The 22,208-nt window shown below is 43.8% G+C and overlaps 1 protein-coding gene and 1 non-coding gene across 2 annotated transcripts; both read right to left on the reverse strand.

Moving 5' to 3' along the window:
* Positions 1-13,484: 13,484 nt before the first annotated feature.
* On the reverse strand, positions 13,485-21,804 carry Il12a (interleukin 12A). Its single transcript, XM_020172683.2, has 7 exons — positions 21,477-21,804; positions 20,580-20,725; positions 16,668-16,781; positions 16,175-16,216; positions 15,868-15,909; positions 15,623-15,766; positions 13,485-14,083 (listed from the first exon to the last, which is right to left on the reverse strand). Exons 1-7 carry the CDS (start codon positions 21,490-21,492, stop codon positions 13,928-13,930), a joined length of 660 nt encoding a protein of 219 aa, XP_020028272.2. The 5' UTR covers positions 21,493-21,804; the 3' UTR covers positions 13,485-13,927.
* LOC141423730 (small nucleolar RNA SNORA51) lies at positions 16,468-16,599 on the reverse strand. Its single transcript, XR_012448549.1, has one exon. It is a non-coding gene; the product is annotated as a small nucleolar RNA SNORA51 (small nucleolar RNA).
* Positions 21,805-22,208: the final 404 nt, after the last annotated feature.

Here is a 22,208-nt window from a genome sequence, read left to right on the forward strand (position 1 = left end):
ATGAACTAATGCAAACTTTTAATTAAAAAAAATTCCTTTCCAAAAAAGAATTTCTTTTTCCAGGGGTATTGGTGTTTGAACTCAGGGTCTCATACTTGCTAGGCAGGTGCTCTACCACTTGAGCCACTCCCCCAGCCCTTTTTGTGTGATGGGTTTTTTTGAGATAGGATCATGGAATTCCACATGGATAACCAGAGGAGTTTAAGTTACTTTTGGTAGAAGTGGCTTCTGAGGAATTTGTATGGAGTGCCACACTTGGAGAATGTGTTTTGTGTCTTGAATAAAAACTGGTTAGGGGTGGGGTAGAGAGTAAATACAGCAACCTCACTGTAACAATGTGTTGAACGAACAGAAACAAATGCTAGTTCCTGAAAAAGTGTGGGCTCTGCTTCCATAGACACTTGCAGTCCAAGTCCCTGAGGTTGGCATGTGTGTGTGAGGGCGAAGCAGGGTAGGGATGCTTCATGCAGGCAAGTGGATTCAACCAACAGCAGAATGAGTTTGGTTTTGTTGTGATGTGATAGAGTTTGAGTCTTAGATATTTTAATATGAGTGAGGGGTTTTGCTTCAAGATCTCACATGAGCTGGGAGTAGCTCTGCTCTCTGGCTGGTGACCAGTCTGTCTACCTTACCTGAACTTGTCTGCTTGCTTTTCACCAGGAAAGCCCTAGTATGGAACCATAGCCCTGTTTCATACGGTGCTGGGGACAGCCCTGTGGCAAGTGCTGCTGTGACATCCTGCTCTACTGTGGAGAGGTTGGAGGGGGCTGCAGCCTGTGGACACTCCTGGGGGGAGGAAATGGGGGAAATACCAGGTGCTCCATCTCCTCCACGAGATTTGAGCTGGATCTCAGCTTCTGTTTGAAGCAGGTTTCAAAAGAGCAGACGTGAGTAGTGACTCACTATGTGAGTAATAAGATTTTGGTCCCAAAGGGGCAGAAGCTGTGGGTTGGGTTGGGGGGTGAGGTCATATGGGTTCTGGTTTCTGCCCTGGAATTAATGGGCTCCAGGTGGGAGCCTGGTCCAGTCTTTCAAAGACAGTGGGTCTGTGCTGTCCTCATCTGCAAATGGCACCAAGGTCCCTCCTGCCATCCTCACAAAGTTTGGAATAGAGATAATTTTTCCATTTTGGTTATGATACTTTAACTCTTTCCTACTCTTACACATCACCTAGTGCCGATGACAATATCAGCAACTCTGCAAGCAGCACTGCCATTAAAGGGGTGGAATCCATTCTCCTCCTTTTGCCTTCCACAATGTTTATTTTGCTGCACAGGTGTGATGACAGCTCTGTTTCTGCCTTGTTTCTCTTGCATCCATTAGGTGATTATGGACAGATGAGTCAGTAACCCTTGAGCCATGTGTATCCATGTCTGTCTGTCCCAGCTACATATCCTGCTCATTGGAGCCTGTGTTTCCCATCATGCCTTTACCTGAAAAAATGAAGCCCAATTGAGCCATGTGGGGTTCTCAGGCCTTGTATGAGCACAGGCCTTTTCTGTGGATGGATCAATTTCCATTCTCCATCTTCTACGCTTGTATGAGCCACTTTGAAACAGGCCTGTTTATCCATGCTAGCATTACCAAGTGTCCTAGCTGGGATTCTGTAACAGGAATTGTGTTGTTTTCCTCCACATTCATTGCTTTGTTTAAAAAAAAAAAAGAACTCGAAAGATGCTACTTTTTGTCACAAAAAATGCCAGAGTATTAGACGTATTTACCCAATGGCAGTCAGAATAACAGGTGTTCTTTATAAATTCTCTGATTTATTACTTATTTATTTATGTTTTTAGACAGAATCTTACTATGTGGTCCAGGCTGCCTGGAACATGGGATCCTCCTGCCTCAGCTTCTTCCCAAGTGCCAGATTACAGTTGTGGGCCACCATGCCTGACTTATGATTTAATTTTTGAGAAAATTTTTAAATTATACTGTGCGTTGCAAGATGTTGTAGCTCTCCTCCTCACCACCACCACCAAGGGGCCTATGCCAGGGGCTAATTAAGATAATTCATCATGATTAAGTTGTCTTCCCTAAAGGGACCCATGAAGCCTTGCGTTGGAAGGGAGGCTAAATTTCAAACGGAGGAAACGGTGTCAAATCACAAGCAAATGTAAAAGGTAGTCAAACTACTTTTGTTGAAAACACTGATTCCTCAAGTGAGCCCACGAATGAGCTAAACACAGGAGAAAAGCTTGGCATCCCTGCTTCCATTGTGTACCTGTTGTCCTTGGCTCTGACCTGTTCTCAGACCACTCCCTAAATGAGGACAATTACCTATATTGATGAGGTTGCATTCTGGAGCAGGAGTAATCATCTCACGGGAACCAGAGTGCCCCCTTCAAGTGATGACAGTGATAACTTCCTTAAGAACAAGGACTGAGATAATGGTCAGCCAGGCCCCATCTGACCAATCCTGAGACAAAGAGCTGCCCGACCACCTGGTGCCTGGCACCACCTCTGGACACTGGAACACACTGTGACTGGGTCTGTTTTAGCTATGCATACCTTTTGTCCCTTGCCCCAATTCTTTGTCTTTGTAAAGCTAAAGGTCATGTCTGTACCCCACGATGGCTGAAAATGGGCTGAGTGTGTCCTCTGCCTCTTCCCACAGCTGCCTGTGTCATGTAATTAAATCTTTCTCTGCCTTCTCCATTACTGTCTCTTCATTTGGATACACAGCGTGTACTCAGAACTGACGTGGAATTCCAGGATTTTGGGTCTGGGGTCTGGTTTCAGAAACATTCAGAAAGAACTCTCCAAGTATTTCTTCCAAAATGCAGAATACAGAACAATACTACAGGAGATTGTTTTAAATGTAATTTTCAAACCACATTTAAAATACAGAGTTTATTTTGATGGGTTCCTTCTCACTTGGCAAGTGATACCACTGTTTCACTGGTAGTAGTATCAAGTTTGAAGAAATGTCAAGGAAATCACATTTCAGCTGGCCATGGGTGTGGCGAAAATCATGACAGTGGCTTACATTCAGGAAACGCTTTCCTTCGGAGGCACAATGCAAGGCAAGTTCAAACTGAGGCAGGATAGACAGATGAGGAGACAGGGAAATCATATTTATTATTTTAAGAATTATTAAAAGGACTAGACTTGAAGTTAGAAATAGGAAGTGAAAACTGGAAAAACAAAAAACAAAAAACAGTGTAGTTTGCCCACTTCCATCCCCTCCTAACCTTAGATGTAAGGTTAGAAGACTAGGGAGACATTAAAGGGCTATCCTCACTCACGCCTGTAATCTTAGCTACTCAGGAAGCAGAGATCAGGAGGATCACCTGGGTTAATAGTTCATGAGACCCTGTTTCAAAAAGAGTTGGCGGAATGGCTCAAGGTGTAGGTCCCACGTTCAAAACCCAGTGTTAAATTAAAAAAAGAGCTATCTGTATCTGCTTTCCTTTTTGAGCTGTTAAGCTGCAAGTCTTCTTGAAAGGGTAGAGAAATAGAAGAATGAAGGCATGGCTTGCCTAAAACTCACCTACTGTTCCAGTGCTTTGGGTGGGCCTCCATCGCATCTGCATGTTTTAGAATAATAACAACCATCTTGGCCACCCAAAATTATTGTCTAATAATCACAGGTTGCTAGACTCAAGCTTGATGGTGTGTATTTTTCCCAGCTCAGACAACACAGAAGCCACAAAATGGCTGCCATTTCTAAGCTTGCCTCCTCAACCCTGCACTTCCAGCAGGACATGCCATTTCACCTCCTTTAAAAATTTCTCCTACTTTTATCCTGTTATACGAAAATAAATTCTGCTAAAACTCCCACTTTTTGAGACTCTCTCTCTCTCTCTCTCTCTCTTTCTTTTATTTTCAGACACCTTGAAATTCTTTTCATATGTGTAGCTTTCAAGTTCCTGGGAATCTGAGGGGACCCCCTTACCCCCTCATCTGATGACAAAGCCTCAAACTGATACTTGCACTCTAGAGAGATTTCTCAGACCTTAGAGCTTAGCACATCTACACAAACAGATTTCCCTCTCTCCCTTCCTCCCTCCCTCACTTCCTCTCTCCCTCTCATCCTTCCTGCCTAAATCTTTCAGATGCTAGGATTACAGAGTATGCCACCATGCCTGGATCTCATACTCTGACTTTTCTATTTCAGAGTTCTTATCAGTTTTTCTAATTGATGCTTATTTTGCTGAAAGTGACTGGGATCAAGATGACCAGATGGAAACTTTTCGAAAAGCAGCACCAGCAGACACTGGAGGACTTTGGCTCTGTTCCTTTGGGGAAAGGTCCAAGTACAATATAAGATGCTTGTTAATCCATCTGCTGGAGTGGTTACTCCCTCATTGTACCCCACAAACATTCATCTGACATACATTCTAAAGCCATGTCTGCCTCAGAGTATTATGGAGTTCAAGCTTTTTGGAGTTGACAATATGGTATGTAAATCAACAAATTCATAAAGAATTAATTTGGGGGGACATTTTTCATTTTTAATTTCCACTGACACTTAATATTTATGAAGTATAATGTGATGTATATCACATATATATATATATATATATATAGAGAGAGAGAGAGAGAGAGAGAGAGAGAGAATGTGTAATGACCAAATCGAGGCAAGTAACATTTCTATCTCATATCTCTCTCTTTCTCTGCCTTCTTGCAGTGCTGGGCATCGAACCCATGGTCTTGTGCATGTTAGGTGAGTGTCCTACTTTTAAGCCATGGCCCCAGTCCTCTTTATTTCTTTATATCAGGGGCCTTTGAACTCTTCTTTTCTAGTTCTTCATGAAAAATATAATAGGGTGTTGTAAATTATAGTCATCCTACTTTGCTATACTACACTAGAACTTACTCCTCCTAGTTAACTCTCTTTTGGAAGATGAGTCTAATCTCTTTGCACCTGTTCTTCCTATCCTCCCAGTCTCTGTTCAGATTGTTTGTTCAAGTATTTTAGTTTTCTTTAACATATCCAGTCACTTTTCTGGAAGTTTCATAGTCTGACTATCACTGTGGTGATTTTTAAGGTATAGTCAGGACTCTAGAGTAACAGAGCCGGTAGGTTTGAAATGGTTCTGAGAATGTGGAGCAACTTTCAGGAGGCAGGTTTTGAGAAGGAAGAATAATCGGTCATGCATCAAGAAACCACTAGGTGGCGTCGTCACTCCTTATCACTCAATTTTCAATCTAGAAAGTTTTGAAGGAGGAAACCTGTGAGTTGGGGAAGGGTCTGAGTACAATATAAGATGTTTGTTAGTTAGTCAGTTATTGGTGAAGACAAAATGAAGTGTTGGGTTCCTGGGAAAAGGGTGTAAAGTATTCTTAATTCTCACTCCCTTCTAATACCACCATCAGCATTTGCAGTGCTCTGAGGTTGCTTAATGTGAACTCTGCAGCCAGGGAGCCTTGCCGCATCACAGCACAACCAGCTGATGAAAGTGAAGGTAGAAAAATTAGCTTATTGAGAGGGTAATGTTTTCTATGCAACGGTTTGCATCGGGAGACATCTGCTCTTCCAAGTCTATGACGTTATTTCTATTGAAATCAACAAATATTACAAATTAGATATGAAACAGTTTCTGTGGAATGTGCTCTTTCCCATATTCTAGGAAAAGACACAATGAGACTAGAATCCAGATGTCTTGCTGTTCTCATTACTACCCACGAAGGTGGTGTCTGTGTGTTGTGCTAACGTTTAGGTAAAGAGGTATAGACAGGAAAGGCAAAGCTGAATACTTTTCTTTTTGAACCACATAAATTATTTTTGGCGTCTGATATTTTAACATTCCAACTTAATTTGTCTTGCAAAATAGTAGCAACCTGACTTACTACTGTGAACATTATACCCTAACAATTTAATGTCTTATGAATAAATACTTTTTAGTCTTTAAAATAGTTGCGATACAAACATACTTTAAAAGTGGTTTGACACGCAGACATATTTTAAAAGTGGTAAAGTAGCCAGGTGCTGGTGGCTCACACTTGAAATCCTAGCTATTCAGGAGGCAGAGATCAGGAGGATCATGGTTTGAAGCCAGCCTGAGCAAATAGTTCCGCGAGACCCTATCTCAAAAAAACCTATTACAAAAATAGGGCTGGTGGAGTGGCTCAAGGTGAAAGCTCAGAGTTCAAACTCTAGTACCAAAAAAAAAAAAAGTAGTTAAAATAACAATTCATAGTGTCATTTTTCAATAAAGAGAGTTTAGAGCTGGAGGTGTGACTCAAGAGGTACGGCACTTGCCTAAAAAGTGCAAGACCATGGGTTCAAACCCCAGTGCCACCAAAAATAAGTAAAAATAAAGAGTTATTTTCATTGTAAGTGGCTATAAGTGATCAAAATATTGAGAGGAACTACTGAATATCCTCATTTGCTTCAGAAAACTTATTCATTTATTGACTGTACTGGGGTTTGAATTGAGGGCCTCATACTGCTAAGCAGGTGCTCTACTTTTTAAACCATGCCCCCAGCCTCGCATCTGCTTTTAGGTGGAGCAAAGACTAAAACCCCTTAACAGATATTCAGTTGATTACCCTGGCAGTGAAGTTAGGGAGAGTGAATAAACACGGCCTCCCTCAACCTGGAGCTGAAGGTGATGACACCGATGACACCGGGGAAAGGACAGATATAATGTGGATATTTAGAACATGGAAAAAGAGGTAACGAGTAGAGTTATGTCACTGCCCAGAACTCATGGTGGAAAACCTCATCTTTGTTGAAGCCCAAGATGTGCCAGAAGGTGAGCAGGAAATTATCTTAAGTAGTCATTACTGGGAATGACACTGTTTCTTAGGGCCCAGCCAGTTTCTACTGTGGAAAGTGTTGTTGCTTATTTGTAAGCTTGGGTTCAGAAATGATGTAAATGCAGCAGTAAGCACCAGGGCTGCCACCTTAGTAAAGATGACTTGTACAGTAGTGGCAGAGGTCCAGCTTAAGGGCCAGTAGTGTGGTGACCATCAGCAAACTCTTACCTAGCTCAAGTCTCTGTTCCCATCTGCCTCATGGATGCAAAGTCCCCCTGTTCTGGGCCTGTAATGGGAATGAAAGGGCAGGATGTGTGTGACGCTCCAGGCATGCAGAAAGGCTCAGGGAGGAGTGGATAATGTCAGTCTGATAGCCTTGAGCCTTCTGGGCCTTCTCTGGCACTGAAGCAGTGCCGGGGAAGGCCACTGGGTGACTCCAGTGAACCCCAGGTTTCCCTTCCTTTGCGGAAGGGAGAAAGCAGAGCCCAGAGAGGGTAAAGGGAGTTGTTTCTGATCTCCATCCAAAAACCACAGGGTTCCTTCCTTTGTTTCTAAGCACTTCTTTTTTTGTGGCTGGACTTAGCACGTTGTTATACCCAAGTTCTAACCAATTCAGACCTTTAGTTAGCTATTGCCACTATGATTAACAAATGTGTTGCTTTTCAAAATCTGAGTCAGAGAGAAGTTTTTATTTGAAATTCTAAGTAGAATTTCTCCTCCCCTACAAAATGTACAAGTGTATAAATGCACCAGCAAGTTACACCGAAAGTCAAAGCAGGCCGGGGGTGCGGCTCAGTGATAGAGAACTTGCTTAGCTTGTGCTGTGCCCCAGGTCCCATCTTCGGCATCATCCAACAAAACCAAAAAAAGTCAAGCTTGATGCTTTAAACGCCGGGCTCGTGCACACCACCCCCCACCCCGACGTGTGCTGCTCTCTAGTGTTTGCATGCAGAAGTCTCCAGCAACGAGAGATGTCATCCTTGCGCTCCTGCAGGGTTCCCGGTGCTGGTTTCACTGGAGATATTCACTGGCTTTTTCAGAGACCTTCAAATTTCATCCATCCTTTGAAGCCACCAGGCCAAACACTGCCTATGGCCACATCCCCCTTCCCTCCTTACCAACCCCCCACTTCCCTTCCTTTCCAGTTCCAGGGCTGTGCTACTGAGCTATATCCTCAGCCAAAGCTAGATGCTTGACTTTCCTCCTGGGATCATTACTTTGGGGAGGGGAAAAGAATGCTTTCTAGAAATAGCTTTGCAGAAACAAGGGGAAAGCTGCCCTGCCACACAGCCTGGACTAAGGAGCTTTGCTGATGACTGCTAGCTGCTCATGACCAGAGGCCCGGGGTGAATTCCGGGGTGCTGACATCTGAGGCTCCTGTTGCTTGTTAGCTGGGCCCTGCAGCTGCAGCCTGGGGCACTCAGGTGGATTTCAGTCCAATTCATTCCATTCCTGATGGACTCCCCAGCTAGGACCCCTCATATTATGTCAGGCCATCTCTATCCTGTAGGGGTCCACTGGTCCTGTTTGCTCCATCTTCTGGCACAAACTTGATTTTCAGGGAAGAGGCTGCTCTTGGCATTTATAGCAGCATTTTCTTCTCAGGCAAACTTAGAAATCTGAAAGAAGGTACGGTTACTTATGAAAAGAGCTACAGTAAGAATTTCAGGGTGGTGGGGGTGGGGTGTGTGTGTTCTTCATATGTATATTATAATGTAACCCACCAAAAACTGTAAGAAAGGGGGGGAATGGATGAAGAAAACATAGTAATATAATATAGGGGGTGAACTTGTTCTTAGTATTCTGGATACATCTATGAAATCATCACAATGAAACCTCCTTATACTATTAATGTATGCCTAAAAAAAAAAAGGGACAGCTTTATCTAGTTCAGTTTTTGCCTTTTCCTCAGCCTGGACACCATTTCTGCAATGAGTCCTATGTGGAACCTGCATTGGGAAAGGACTCAGTCCTGGAGCTGCTCTGATAGGGGGCATCAGGGGAAGGGGTTTTGAGGGGTTACCAGGAGCCCTGCTGGTCAGGACCTGCTCCTGTCAGGGGCAGTGTGGAAATCAGCATATGGGAGGATTGCTTGGTACTATAATTTAGATCTGAAATGTCCCCCACAGCCATCTGGTAAAGGCTTAGTCGTCAGGTGACAGCATTACTGGGAGGTGGCAGGAAATTCAGGAAGTGGGGTCTATGAGGTAGTAGTTAGCCATGAGAGATGGGGTGAGGCAAGATAGACAGATGAGGAGACAGGGAAATTATATTACTTTAATAATACTGAAAGGGCCAGACTCAGACATTGAAATGAAAAGGTAAAAACTGAAAAGCCAGAGCAGCTAGCCACCCCCTCTCACCTCCTTTTAGATGCTAAGTTACAAGAGCAGGGAGACACATGGAGCTGTCTGCTCCCGGCTTCCTCTTTGAGTTGTTAACAAGCTGCAAGGCTCTTTGAATGGGTAGAGGGAAAGGCATGTCTGGCAAAGGAAGTCCTAAAACTGAACCTAAATGATATCTGCCTGTTTCAACACCCATCTTAGCTACCCACATCCATTATTTTAGTGATTTGGGTGCTAGATATGACCATGTGTATCCACCCATCTTGGAAAGCATAAGACCAGAGCTGAGGACTGCTATTTTGAGTCTTTACTCCCATTTCCTGAATGGGGAGCACAAATGTTTCTTCCCATTTCTCCCTACTTTTACCCTGTTATTCTAAATTTCATTCCTAATAAACTTTGCTGTCATTTTTACTTCTTATCTGAATTCTGATTCTTGCTGGATGCAAGAACCCAGGTAAACCAGCACTAAACTTTTTGGTAACAGGGCCTAGATAGATAGAGGAAGTAGGTCTCAGAGGTGCCCTTCAGTAGTCCATTGGGACCCCTGCCCCGTCTCTTATTCTCCTCCCTGCCATGAGGTGAGCTGCTTTGCTCCACTACACTCCCACATGGTGCCCTGCCTCACCATGGGCTCAGACGCACAAAACCAAGTGACAATTACTGAAACTGTAAGCCAAAACAAATCTTTCCTCCTTTAAGTTGTTTGTCTCAGGCATTTTGACACAGCAATAAAATCTGACTCACACACTTGGGTTGCTTAAAGCTGTTGTGTAGGAATCTATCTATCTATATTTATATATATATTTATATATATTTGGCAGTGGTAGGGATTGAATCCAGAGCCTCATGCACGCTAGACAAATGTTCTACCAACTGAGTTACATCCCCAACCCAGGGGTACCTCTGCAACTGCACAGGAAGGAAACCACTTTCCAGTTTCTGGGTGTGGTATGCTCTGTTAACAAAATGTTTCTTAGGGCAGTAACCACAGAACCCCAAACCACAGATATTTACATTATTTTAACTTAATCAATAGGGTTAAGCATTTGGGGTCTTCCTTGATTACAAATATGCAATTATTTTGAATCAATCAAGCATTTTTATTTTTAACCTTTTTTTGATAATTGGAAATAATTTTCTCTTCAAAGGCTAAAGACCTTGTTGCTTCTACTTTGCTTAGAAAAAGAAATGAGAAACACGTGTACTCCATGCAAACTTCCTTTCTCGCTCCCATTTTGGGGGGCCAGGTGCTGGAGACACAAATCCTTATGGAAAATGACACTGCCATACTTGAGGGTCTCACAGTGTCGTGAGGCGGAGGGGAGGGACCTCAATCACCATGATGACTGGATGGCTTTAGGCAGTGTCCCCTGACTTACCATGACTTGAATATGAGAGGCAAGAGGCTGCAGCGGGGCATGCCAGGCTGACATCAGGCCACCTGAGTTCACGGGTGCAAATTAGGCTTCTTCCACCCAGTCACTGCATGAGTTTACATGGCCTTCCACTCAGGCACCTTTGTATCATGAGTGTTCCTGGGGAACTGTATCCATCTGTGGTAACCACTTAGAAACAGGCCTGGCATTTAGCAAGCCCACAGATCATTAACTATTTTTTCTGAAAAGACTCCACGAATAAAGTCTCTGCTATTATACTGATGTTATAATTCACATTTGCATTTTGTTGTTTGTTTTGGGGAGCTGAAGGCCAAACCCAGGGCCTCATGCATGCTAGGCAGGCCTTCTACCACTAAGCCACATCTTATTTCAATTTCAATTTAATTTGATTATATATTTTTTGAGAGCTCGGCTGGCCTTGAACTCCAGTCATCCCAAGTGCTGGGATTACAGGTGTACCACACCATATGTGGTCCCTACATGCAAATTTTTAATGTCAAACTTGAAGATACATAAATATAACTGAATTTTTTGTGTTTATTGCTGTGAAATACATTTCAACCAAAAAGTTGGTACAAATCCAATTTTTTAAAAAAGGTAGTTTTCAGACAGGGTCTCATGTTGCTCAGAATGGACTCCAATTCCTGGGTTCAAGTGGTCCTCCTGCCTCTGGTCCTGAGTAGCTGATACCACCACATCTAGACTCGAAAATTTTTATTGTAAAATATAGGTACCTACAATTTGGTTTTTGGAAAATGTAGCTGGAGTATTTTAATTTAAATATTATTTGCACTTTGTCTTACATGAAGTCAAAATGTTACTAGCTAGAAACAAATGTTACTCCAACAAGGACAACAGAATGACTCTGGTGACACAGCCAAAGGGACTCCTAATAGCTGTTGGTGCTGGCTCCAGTTAAGCTTTCTGTCTTTTTTTTTAGGTTGTAATTTTTTTTTTCTTTATTCATATGTTCATAGAGAGTCTAGGGTCTTTTTGCCTCTCTTGAGTTTTCCAATACTACCTTTGCATGTGCAGCCAAGCACCTCCCCAGCATTATCTTCTGTTCCCAAACCTCTGGTCCCTGAGTTGGGGGGGGAGGGGGGGGAGGCAGGGAGGAGCAACTGCCAGCTAAATGTTTCCCATGATGAAGTCATTCTCAGGTATAGGAAACACTTTTAAGACTCGTTTCCTTTTTGATGAAGTAGATTGTTAGTAAAGTGATTCTCTAATGAGCTGTGATGGCCCGAGTATTTCTAGGAGGCCTTGGACCTACTAAGGTATTCTCCCACCCTTTTTTCTTGCAAGGTAGGGATCTTGCTTTTGCACTATATCTTGCCCCAAGCAGCCTCCTGTGTGACTCTTGTGCTCACTATGCAGGGTGCTCTGGAAGGACAGGAATGTGGTAAAGTCTTTAAGCAAAGGACCTCAGAGCTTTAACAAGTGGACCTGGAGTAGCCACTGGGCTCCAGTGCTGCACTGTGACCTTTAATTCTCACAATGACACCAGGAAGGGGGCTGTACAGTCTGCAGGGCTTCACCAATTTGGCTAGGTGATCAGCCCAAAGACTAATAATAAATTTCATATTTTGCTAACTTTTATTGTGCCCTGAGCGTCTGGCAGGCACTATGCTAGTGCTTTGCTTGGGTTTTTCCAGTTTACTCTCATACATCCTTCTGACAAGAGGATGCAGGGAGGGAGCCATTAAACCTCTTGGTCATGCTACTCAACTGGTAAGTTGCAGAGGCAGTCCTCAAAGGAAGAAGTGGAAAGCAAAGCATGCAATAAGGAATGGAATTAGTCCTGAAGACATCTCTTGGGCCAGTCATGCTTCTTTTTTAAGACAGGGTGTTGCTATGGAGCCCAGGCTGGCCTTCATCTCTGGATTCCCAGACTTCATCCTCTTTCATACTAGGTTTCCAGGAATGTACGCTCTGCTCTAGTCATGCTTCTGAGGCCTATCTCATGGTAATTTCTAGATGCTGTGTGTTCCTCTACATGGGCCCAGACCATGAATGAGACTGTCCTTTGTTTCTGGGCCCAGATAATAAGCAGATGCCATTTTCAGTGAGAAGTGGCAGCAACTGCACAGCCTGAGTGAGAATCTTCCCAGATCAAAGTGCTTGGCCAATTCCTGAAAGGAGAGGACCCTGTCCTTGAAGCTCCCAATGCCCATCGGACTTGTATGGGAAGAAGACGTATGATGACCCTGGCTTCCCATGAACATGCAGTGGGTGAATTTGCACAGTGAGAAAGTTTGTCACAAAAGTGGCTGCTCACATTCACCTTGGGTACAGGTGCTGAGGATGGGGAGCAACTGAGGAAAGGCAGTCTTTTGAAATATTTTGTGTGTGATGGCCTTCTTCCAATAAAGGAAGTAGGATCATCAAAGCACTAAAATGATGTGGATTCCGTGGCAGAATCTTTTTAAATTTTTAAAATGGAATTTAATATTTAGCTCACGAAGAAGACATCTTTTAGGACAAAGGAAGGCAATTATACATGTGGCTCCAGAAAATTCTGTACAATTTCAGGCAAATGGAGAGCTTTTCTGTTTGTAATTTAAAAAGACCTTCCCCTGGAGAGCCCAAAGGGTAACAAAAATTAGAATAATTTAACGAGAAAGTCTCTAAGTGATATTTTCCCAGTTGAAGAGTATTATGATGTATTTGTTGAGTGTTCAGTGGTTTGAAAGGACCTGTGGTTAACAGAGAGGACATTTTTATGTATGTTTTGCTTTTAGGCTCAGAGGTTGATTAAAATAATACAGCGAATTTTTACACACCAAACTCACTGTCTCCTTGGTACTGAAGCCTAGCTAGCCTTGCTAGGTTCCCTGTAAAAATGAGACTAGGGGATCTGGGAAATTAATAAGGATATTGTAGCCATCTTTGTAAGGTCATTTTGTTCAAATTTCATCAGTTTTCAGTTTTCCTGCAATGTTTATTTCAACCCTGAAATGTTCCAATTAGAAACACAGGAGAATTGTTAACATTTTATTACTTTATTATTCTAACAACATTTTATAAGGCATGCTTCAAATCCATTTTATAAGAAATATTATAATAAATATAAAATAAATAAATATAAATTAGTTCACATGCTTTCATGAATAAAAATATATCAATAAATATTGTTAAATAAATGTGACCGAGTGTTTCTAGAAGCACTCTGGTACAGAAATAGCTTATCAATTATTGCTCTTCTATTAAAAGGAAAGAGAAACATTTTCTCCCCTTAGGAATCTGCTCATGAAAACCTAAAAACAAATTATCCATAGAAAATGTGAAAGACCTGATTAAAGGGATCACACAGAGGCAAGTGGGATGCCTTCCAAGGTAGCCACACCAAGGTACCAGAAGTATGAGGGTTCCCACAGGAGCCTATGTACGACCAGGCCAAGCTTCCCCCTCCCCAGTTCTTAACCCATATCTTATTAAAACTTCTTTGGTTGGAAGATTGGGACGGACTCCAGCTTTTTAAGAAAAATTCAGATAATTCATCACTCTGTCGATGGTCACTGCACGAATTCTGAAAGCATGAAGAAGTATGCAGAGCTTGATTTTGGTTTTATAAAAATCTGGCTCTTCAAAGGAAGGTTTTTGTGGCACCATCTCACTGTTGGAATTCAGGGCCTAAAAGAATAATTATTGAGCGTATAACACATATAGCATTTCATGAAAACATTCTTTGGTAAAAATGGAGAAAGACGATACACAGCTCAGAGCCTGCAACTTAGAACCTCTTTCTATCCCTAAACCAAAACTGGATCTACTCCCTCCCAGGTGTCCAGGCAGAACTTCAGAGAAGGAATATTCACTTACTTTTGTAAAGTTAAATTTAATTTTTGAATCATCATGCATTGATAATATGAGGGAATTTATTGTGATAATTCTACATGTGCATACAGTGTATTTTGAACAAGCTGGCTCCCTCCATTATGGGAATATTCATTTTCTAAGCACACACATCTTCAGGGAGCTGCTTAGGAAATGATCAGGGTAGCTGTGTTTTAGAAGGGCACAGTTCTGTTAAGATGACACCTACCACAGTATCTAATTAATTTTTTATAGGTTACATTAAGAGAAGCCCAGTCTTTTTTAGAACAGGGAGATAATGGATGGTTATTGATCAGAACTCACAACGAGCAATGGACCTGCTTACTGTAGAAACACTATCTGTATAAGATAAATCTAGCAATGGATTTCCCAACATTGCCCCTTGATTTGATTTTAAGACAAGATCTTATGTTTGCGTGATGATCTATAATCTCACTTGCTTCTCCCAAAAAGTCCCTGAGAAAGGTAGGATGTCATGGGGTCCCATTTCTCAGAGGAGCGACCTGAAGTAGAGAGGAGTGAACAGAGAGAGCATAGTGATCTGGATAATGGTAGAATCGATCCTACTGCACAGATCACTTGATTCCTGGTCCTATGAATGAAGTATCACTTATAGTTCTCTGCATGATAACATTCTTTGATCCCTGTATGAAGTTCATTGCCTTTCAAACAAGTACCTTGGCACACACACATGAAATGAAATCAAAGAATGAAATAAAAAACCAGTTACTTCAGTGATTTCTGCCACCATATTTTCATCCCATGCCCTAGTCACCAAGGTATGTCTCCTGTCTTTCTTCTGTGCCTATTTGTATGTTTTATATTAGCCATGGTGGCCCAGTAAATTACAAGTGGGGCATGACCAACACAGCCCTGCCAGCAGTATCTGCAGATATGCATGCTGCCCCTTGCATGTCCATTTGGGATCCTTCAGAGGTGAAAGAAGGTTAAGTACAGCAGAATCCTTCTGAAGGGGACCCTGGCTGTGCCTCTTAGAGACTTTGTGACCTTGGACAAGTGCCTTCACTCTCTTGAAGTTTCCTCCTTTGCACAGACCTCATTTTTTGGTGTGAATGACATTTAAGATTGCATGAAAACATTTGCACACCATGTGGTCAGAAAATGGAGGGCTGTGCTTCTGCATGTGTCTGTTCCTGCCAATGGCACCCTCTAGGTTGTCTCCCTGCAGATGCGGCTCTGCAGGGGCTTTTGAAGGAGGGATTTCAGGTCTCATCCAATCGAGCAAGGGCTGACTTTCCACAGCCTCAGCCAGGACCCTGGCTGACCATCATCAGCATGGAAAAGGCACTCGCATAGAGAGAAAGGAGGCCTCACCTGCATCAGCTCATCAATAGTTGCCAGCATGTTTTCATCTAGAAAGATCTGCCTCTTAGGATCCATCAGCAGCTTTGCATTCATGGCCTTGAACTCCATTTGGTACATCTTCAAGTCCTCATAGATACTACTAAGACACAAGGTCTAGGTGACATGACAAAATGGGGAGGAAACCATTGAGACAGGCTCCAAACATTCCCCACCACACACACCCAGAGCATTTGAGAGGAAGAGAGGTATCTTACCATCATAAAAGAGGTCTTTCCAGGGGCCAGGCAGTTCTCATTCTAGAGGAAAGAATAATCAGTCATCAATAATACGGATTCAAGCTGCCTGTAAACTTTGACTTGGGAGATCGAGACTAGGAGGATCATGATTTGAGGCCAGCCTGGGCAAATAGTTCAAGAAATCCCATCTCCAACCTCAGCAAATGGCTTAAGCAGTAGAACACCTAATTTGCAAGCATGAAACTCTGAGTTTAAACCCCAATCCCACAAAAAAAAAAATCCCCAAATTCGTCATATAGGAGAAAACCTATAGTTTTTCACTTACAGTGATGAAAGCAGTCTCCCTGGAAGCCAGGCAACTCTCATTCTAGACAAAAGAAATATACATTGACGATATTAATTCTTAACATAAATCTGATGTTTTACCTCAAACTTTTTGTTACGGCAAAAACTGTAACATAAATTTCATCATCTTAGCTGCTTTTCAATGTAGACGTTAGAGGAGTTCACTGTATTCATACTGCTCTGACACTTTTTTCCCCCAAACTTAACTTCTGATGGGCACCAGAAACATGCAAATGTTTGGAAGGAGGCAAATGAAGTTTTTTTCTTCCCACCCCATATCTCCCTATTCACAATACAGACCAGGCACAGAGCCTGGGCTGAGGTGTATATGGGCTTGGCTTACTTTGCCTTCTCTTTCTAGACAGTCAGAGTAAGAACACAGCCTGTGATAAGTACCAGAAGGCTGAGTCAACTGAATTTTGATTCAGTACTTTTAATTGTGTGTCATGCTTGGGGAGGAAAGTCATCTATACCTTGGCTAGTTCCAGTGGTAAACAGGCCATCACTGTGCTGGTTTTGTCTTTCGTGATATCTTCATGATCGATCTCTTCAGCAGTACAAGAGTAAAATTCTAGGGTTTGTCTGGCCTGTAAAAAGCATGAAGAGAAACTCAGTTGATGCAACTAATAAGACACTGGCTCCCTGTGAGGTGGCATCCCAGTGTGTCAGCAAAACTGGAGCTGCCTGCCCTTGACCTCCATCTCTTGGGCCTGTAAGAAATTCACCCTCTTCATAACATAAAAGGAAACAGGCCACCTACATTTTCTCTGTCCCCATCCTCTCCCTTTGCTCAGGACATGTTTCTCAGGGTATCTTTTTCCATGATGTAACTAATGTCATCCCAACAGGCTGTACATCTATGCCACAATGTCACACTTGCTTCTAGTGAAACTGCTTCTCTTTTTTACCAAAGCACCTGTGTTTTGTGAATACCTTTTGCAAGTATAGCTTCTAAAGGAGAACTGGTGTGGTCACAGTTTGAAGCTATAACAGACCTGCAAAACAACCCTAAAGATGAGCTGAGACTGAATTTGCAGTACATGTGCATGCAGCATGCGTACAGGAATGTCCCCTTACAGGCACACCAGAAGAATTACACAAGGTATCTGAAGAAGTCAGTAGCTTTCTGATTGACAGCTAAGATCATTTTTCTATTCAATAAGTCTGATGAGTGCCAGGCACTAGGACATGACAAAGCAGAGGACTGTGATATGCCCAAGGTTAGCTGTGGAGGCGGGCAGGTGTCCCAAAGACCAGAGATGTGCCAGCAGGTGAGAGATGCTGAGGATGGCCTTCATGCCATCCTCAGCATCCAGAGAGGGAAGCTCTGGAGATTTAGCACCTGCTGCAAGAGGACTGGAAGGATTCCCCAGCCCTAGAACCTGGAAATGTGTTGTGTGCTATGGCAAGGGGGATGTGACATACAGACCACCCTCAGATTGTTAATTAGCTGGCCTTGCAAGAGAGCGATTACCTTGGATTATCTGAGTGGGCGCAATGTAACGACAGGGTCCTCACTGGTAGAGAGGAGGGGGCAGAAGAGTCAATCAGAGTGATACAGCATGAGGAAGACTACAGCAGCCATTGGTGGCCTTTTTATTTATTTAATTAATTTATTTCCTATGCTGGGGATTGAACTGTGGTCCTCATACATGCTAGGCAAAAGCCCTCCTGAGCTACACCCTCAACCTGGCTTTGAGAGAGGAAGTGAGGTGGAGCCCAGGAATGCAATAGCTTCTAGAAGCTGCAAAAGGCTGGGTAGCACCTTCTGCCCTCTGGCCTTCAGAAACAGAAGCAGCCCAGTGAGACTCACATTGGACTTCTGACATCCTGAGCTGAACAATAATAATTTTTTGTCATTTAAAGCCACTATGTTTGTGATGGCTGGTGACAACACCAACAGAAAGTGCATATACTACTCCTGGAAGCAGCAGGCAGCACTGGACACCCTCTGCTTGGGCTGGCTGTACAGAGACATGGAGATGCAGCCTGTGCAGTCTTCAGACTTTTTTTTAGGGTAACTGGAAGTTTAGATTCTTACATGAAAAGTCCAATATTTCAATGGTATCAAATTTAAAAATTGAAAATAAAATGAAAAAATATGGGGCACACTCTATAAATCTGCGTGCTAGGTATGGCCTGTGTGTCTTAAGCGCTTACCACCTCTGTTTTCCATAGTGGCTGCTTGGTTTGTTGTGGCAATTTTGACAAAGGCTTGGTATAAAAACCATCAAACTGAATTCTGTGATGTTTTGACCTTCAGTTCTACACCCGGGAGAAGAAGAGTTAGTGTTTTCACACAAAGCATCTATTTAAATTGGAGCTCCTAGATCTTGACCAGATCGATCCCTTCTTCAGGAAACAAAGCATTTATCTCTGCAGGTTTCCCTTGTTGGACTCACTTTTAATTAAGATTGATTGAACTGCAAGGAGCAATCAGTGGTGCAATATGAAAGATTAGATAGGAAGAAAAGAATTCTTCGAGACTACCTAGTGGCATTAAGCTTATTTTAAGACATGTAAAAGGCAACAAGCTAGAAAATTCTCAAGAAAGATTTACTAGAGAGCAGGAAGGCAAAGGGTCTATGTGTGGCACTGGGGATCAGAACCAGGCTCTCATGCATAGTTAGGCAAATGCTCTACCACTGAGCTATATGCCTACCCCCAGGATACCTTTTAACACTTCAGTCTTTCCTATAGCTTTTCAGCAAAAGCAAGAGCTACTTGGAGCAGTTTAAAAGATTTGTTTTGCATTAAAACATGAAAATTACAGCTATGCAGGAGGCAGAGATGGGAGGATTATGGTCGTTCAAGGTCAGGCAAAAGTTAACAAGATCTCCATCTCAACCAAAAGGTTGGCTGTGGTGGCTCATATCCATAATCCTAGCTAGGTGGGAGGTAGAAGTAAGAGGATTGAGGCATGAGGCTGGCCCTTTGCAAAGAAGAATGAACTTAAGCAAAAAGGACTAGAAGCATGGGTTGCTTAGTAAGTGCAAGACTTGGGGTTCAAACTCAGTACTGACAAAAAAAAAACAACAAAATTTTAAAAGTGAATGAAGCTGTAAATAAAATTAGACAAGTCTTCCTCTAGAAAATGAAAGCTGGACACTCACTGTCACAGTCCACCCTGAGACATGCAACTCTGATAGGGAATGGCATCACTCATACCACCTTGCTAGACACCTGCTGCCATCAGCAGGAGGGATACTCTAATCCAGCTTTGCAGCCTGCACAGAACAGATAACACATATACTAACTCCTTCCAGGATCAACATGTGGTGTCAGGCATGAAGAATTGCTCAGCTCCCTTTAAAACTAATACAAATCAAAAGTACACTAAGATTTCGTCTCACCCCAGTTAGAATGGCTAGCTTTAAGAATGAAAGAAACCAACAAATGTTGGTGAGGATGCAGCAAAACAGGAACCCTTATACACTGTTGGTAGGCATATAAATTAGCACAACTATTATCGAAAGCAGTATGGAGATTCCTCAAAAAACTAAAAATAGAACTGCCATATGATCCCAGTATAGCACTTCTAGGCACGTACCCAGAGAAATGTAAGTTGAGTTACAACAAAGGCACCTGCACACCCATGTTTACTGCAGCACTATTCACAATAGTCAAGCTGTGGAAACAGCCAAGATGCTCCACTACTGATGAATGGATCAAAAAAATGTGATATCTATTTATAGAGAGATATACATAGATATATACGTAACACATAATAAAGAATGAAAACTATGGGGTTTGAAGGTAAACGGACGTAATTGGAGGACATCATGTTAGTGAAGTAAGCCAGGCTCAGAAACACAAAGGCTGCATGTTTTCTCTCATACACGGAAGATAAACACACACACAGTAACAAACATGACAATAATCTATAGGTAGAATATGTTTGTGATAGTGGAACTACACTATGGATCTTGGGGGTGGGAGAGGGAAAGGAAAAGAGAATGACAGTCAACAATATGGAAATACTTCACATCTGCACAGGTTCAGGACATAACGACAGGTACTAAAAGCTGCTGGATAATGGAAGCTGCCTTCCATTATTCAGGCAAGGGAGAGTAACAGAGGGGATTGAACTGACCAAAGTAAAGCATATTAAAAACAAAGAAACGTGGTGTCAGAGAAACTGAGGGTCTGACACAGTTCCATTCATGTTGGCAAGCCATAGGTAACACAGCCTGAGTGACTGACATAATTTATTACCACCCTGGTTTTATCTGGGGACAGAATTTCATTGAGACTCTTTAGCAAAAGTCGGACCATTTGGAAATCTCCCTTTGTGTGTCCTGTCAGCTGTGGATGAACTAGCATTTCCCTGCAGTACCAGTGTGGGTTTAGAGAAGCCCCTTCTAAGCTGGAAGAAGAGCACTCACCTTCTGAAGAGCATCACTGACGGCTCTTAGCAGGTTTTGGGAATGGTTGAGGCACTGGAAGCTTCCTGCAACTGGTGTGGCCTTGGAGAGGTGCCTTGCCAAACTGATGTGGCCCAGGAAGACAAGGGTGGCCACAAGGAGGAGGCCTGGAAGGAAATGAGAGTCAGGCGGGGCCTGTCATCCTGGCTTGGCCTGCCTCTACCTTCTAGCACTCTGGTCATCTTTGCCCATCCATTCTTCTTGGTACCAAACTCCCCCACCCACTTGAAAACCTCTCTCCACACTTGAGAGATCAACTGGAGAGCACCACTTTGTTCTAGAGTAGAAGCCAGCTCCCAAGGAGGGCCAGGGATGAGCTAGGGAAAGGGTATGGGCCTCAGCCCTCCCCGAGAGGAAGCCTCCATTTTTTGAATAGGGAAACTGAGGCCAAGTAGTGAAGAGACTGGTTCAGACTCAGAATCATGTGTTGTGGAAACAGTAGGGTGACAATGTCTCCATTTGGAGCAGCTAGGAGCTGCCTTCTTAGAGTTGTAGCCTAAGAAACCTAGACAAGAAAGCTTCCAAAGACGGGCCAGGTGGTTCACCCATATAATGCCAGCTGCAAGGGATGCGTAAATAGTAGGCAAGACCCTACACATAAATGGGCTGGGCGCGAGGCCCAGAGCTCAAACCCAAGTACCGCCACAACCCGGGTCGGGCCTCAGTTTCTCATCTGTGAAGTGGGCATCATGATCACTCACCCGCTGTTAAAAAATGAGAAGAGTAAGCCTAGGGTGAGCGCGGGGTCCTCCTTTCCCGCTTGTCCCCGGTGGCCCGGAGGCCGAGCGATTGCCCCCCAGGTCGCCTTGGCCACCCTCCCCGAGGAGCCACCCCTGCCCTGGCGCCCATGTCACTCACTGCGCGCTGGACGCATGCTGGGCAGGCGCTGCGGACGCTGAGTGCGCGCTGGACGCGGGCGGTGGGCGCAGCAGGTGAGGTTGGGAGACTGACTCAGGGGGCCACATTTTTATAATTGTCTCGTGGCGCGGCAGGACTTTCCCAGGACTATGGTGTCTTGCTTTCTCTCTCTCTCTCTACATCAGCTTCTCGGTGACACGTGCGGTCCGTCCGGCCCGGGGCTTGCGGCGCTTTCGGATTAACTCTCGGAGTGCCCGGCCGCAGGGGCTCGGGGGCCGCCCCGCCGCCTACAAACTGCACAAAGCGAAAGCGAAATGAGCCCAAGGGAGCCCGGGGCCCCCGGCAGCCCGCCCCGCCCCCACTGCCATCCTCGCCGCGTCCCCATGCCCCCGCCCCCGCCACCAAGTTGGCCTCGCCCGCGGGTGAGCAGCGCCCTCTTCCGAAGGACGCAGGAGTAGTGCCACCTCCTCTATCAGGGACGCGCCTCATGGTGGCCTCCTGCCTGCTTCTGGGTAGAGTGGACAAGACATTCAGTCATCCATCCCCTGAGACGGTCCACTGTGCGCCAGGCGCAGGACACTCGCGGAGAGCAAGCCCCTTGGGAGCACCCGAACACCAAGTCTCACTCCGTGTGTCTTGTGCATGGCTCCTCTCTGAAACACCAAAACGAATGGAACCAGGATCGCTGTACAATAACTGCTCTCTTAGAGAACCATGTGTGACAGGGTCAGG

Source organism: Castor canadensis, chromosome 5, assembly GCF_047511655.1.
Source record: "Castor canadensis chromosome 5, mCasCan1.hap1v2, whole genome shotgun sequence".
Classification (NCBI taxonomy): Eukaryota; Metazoa; Chordata; class Mammalia; order Rodentia; family Castoridae; genus Castor; species Castor canadensis.

What these genes read in the sequence shown, in the direction of transcription:
- Il12a (XM_020172683.2), bottom strand. An exon ending in GGGAGACTGCTTTCATCACT is followed by an intron (nt 15,910 to 16,174) that starts GTAAGTGAAAAA and finishes TCTTTCCTCTAG; the next exon opens with AATGAGAACTGCCTGGCCCC. An exon ending in GAAAGACCTCTTTTATGATG is followed by an intron (nt 15,767 to 15,867) that starts GTAAGATACCTC and finishes CATGTCACCTAG; the next exon opens with ACCTTGTGTCTTAGTAGTAT.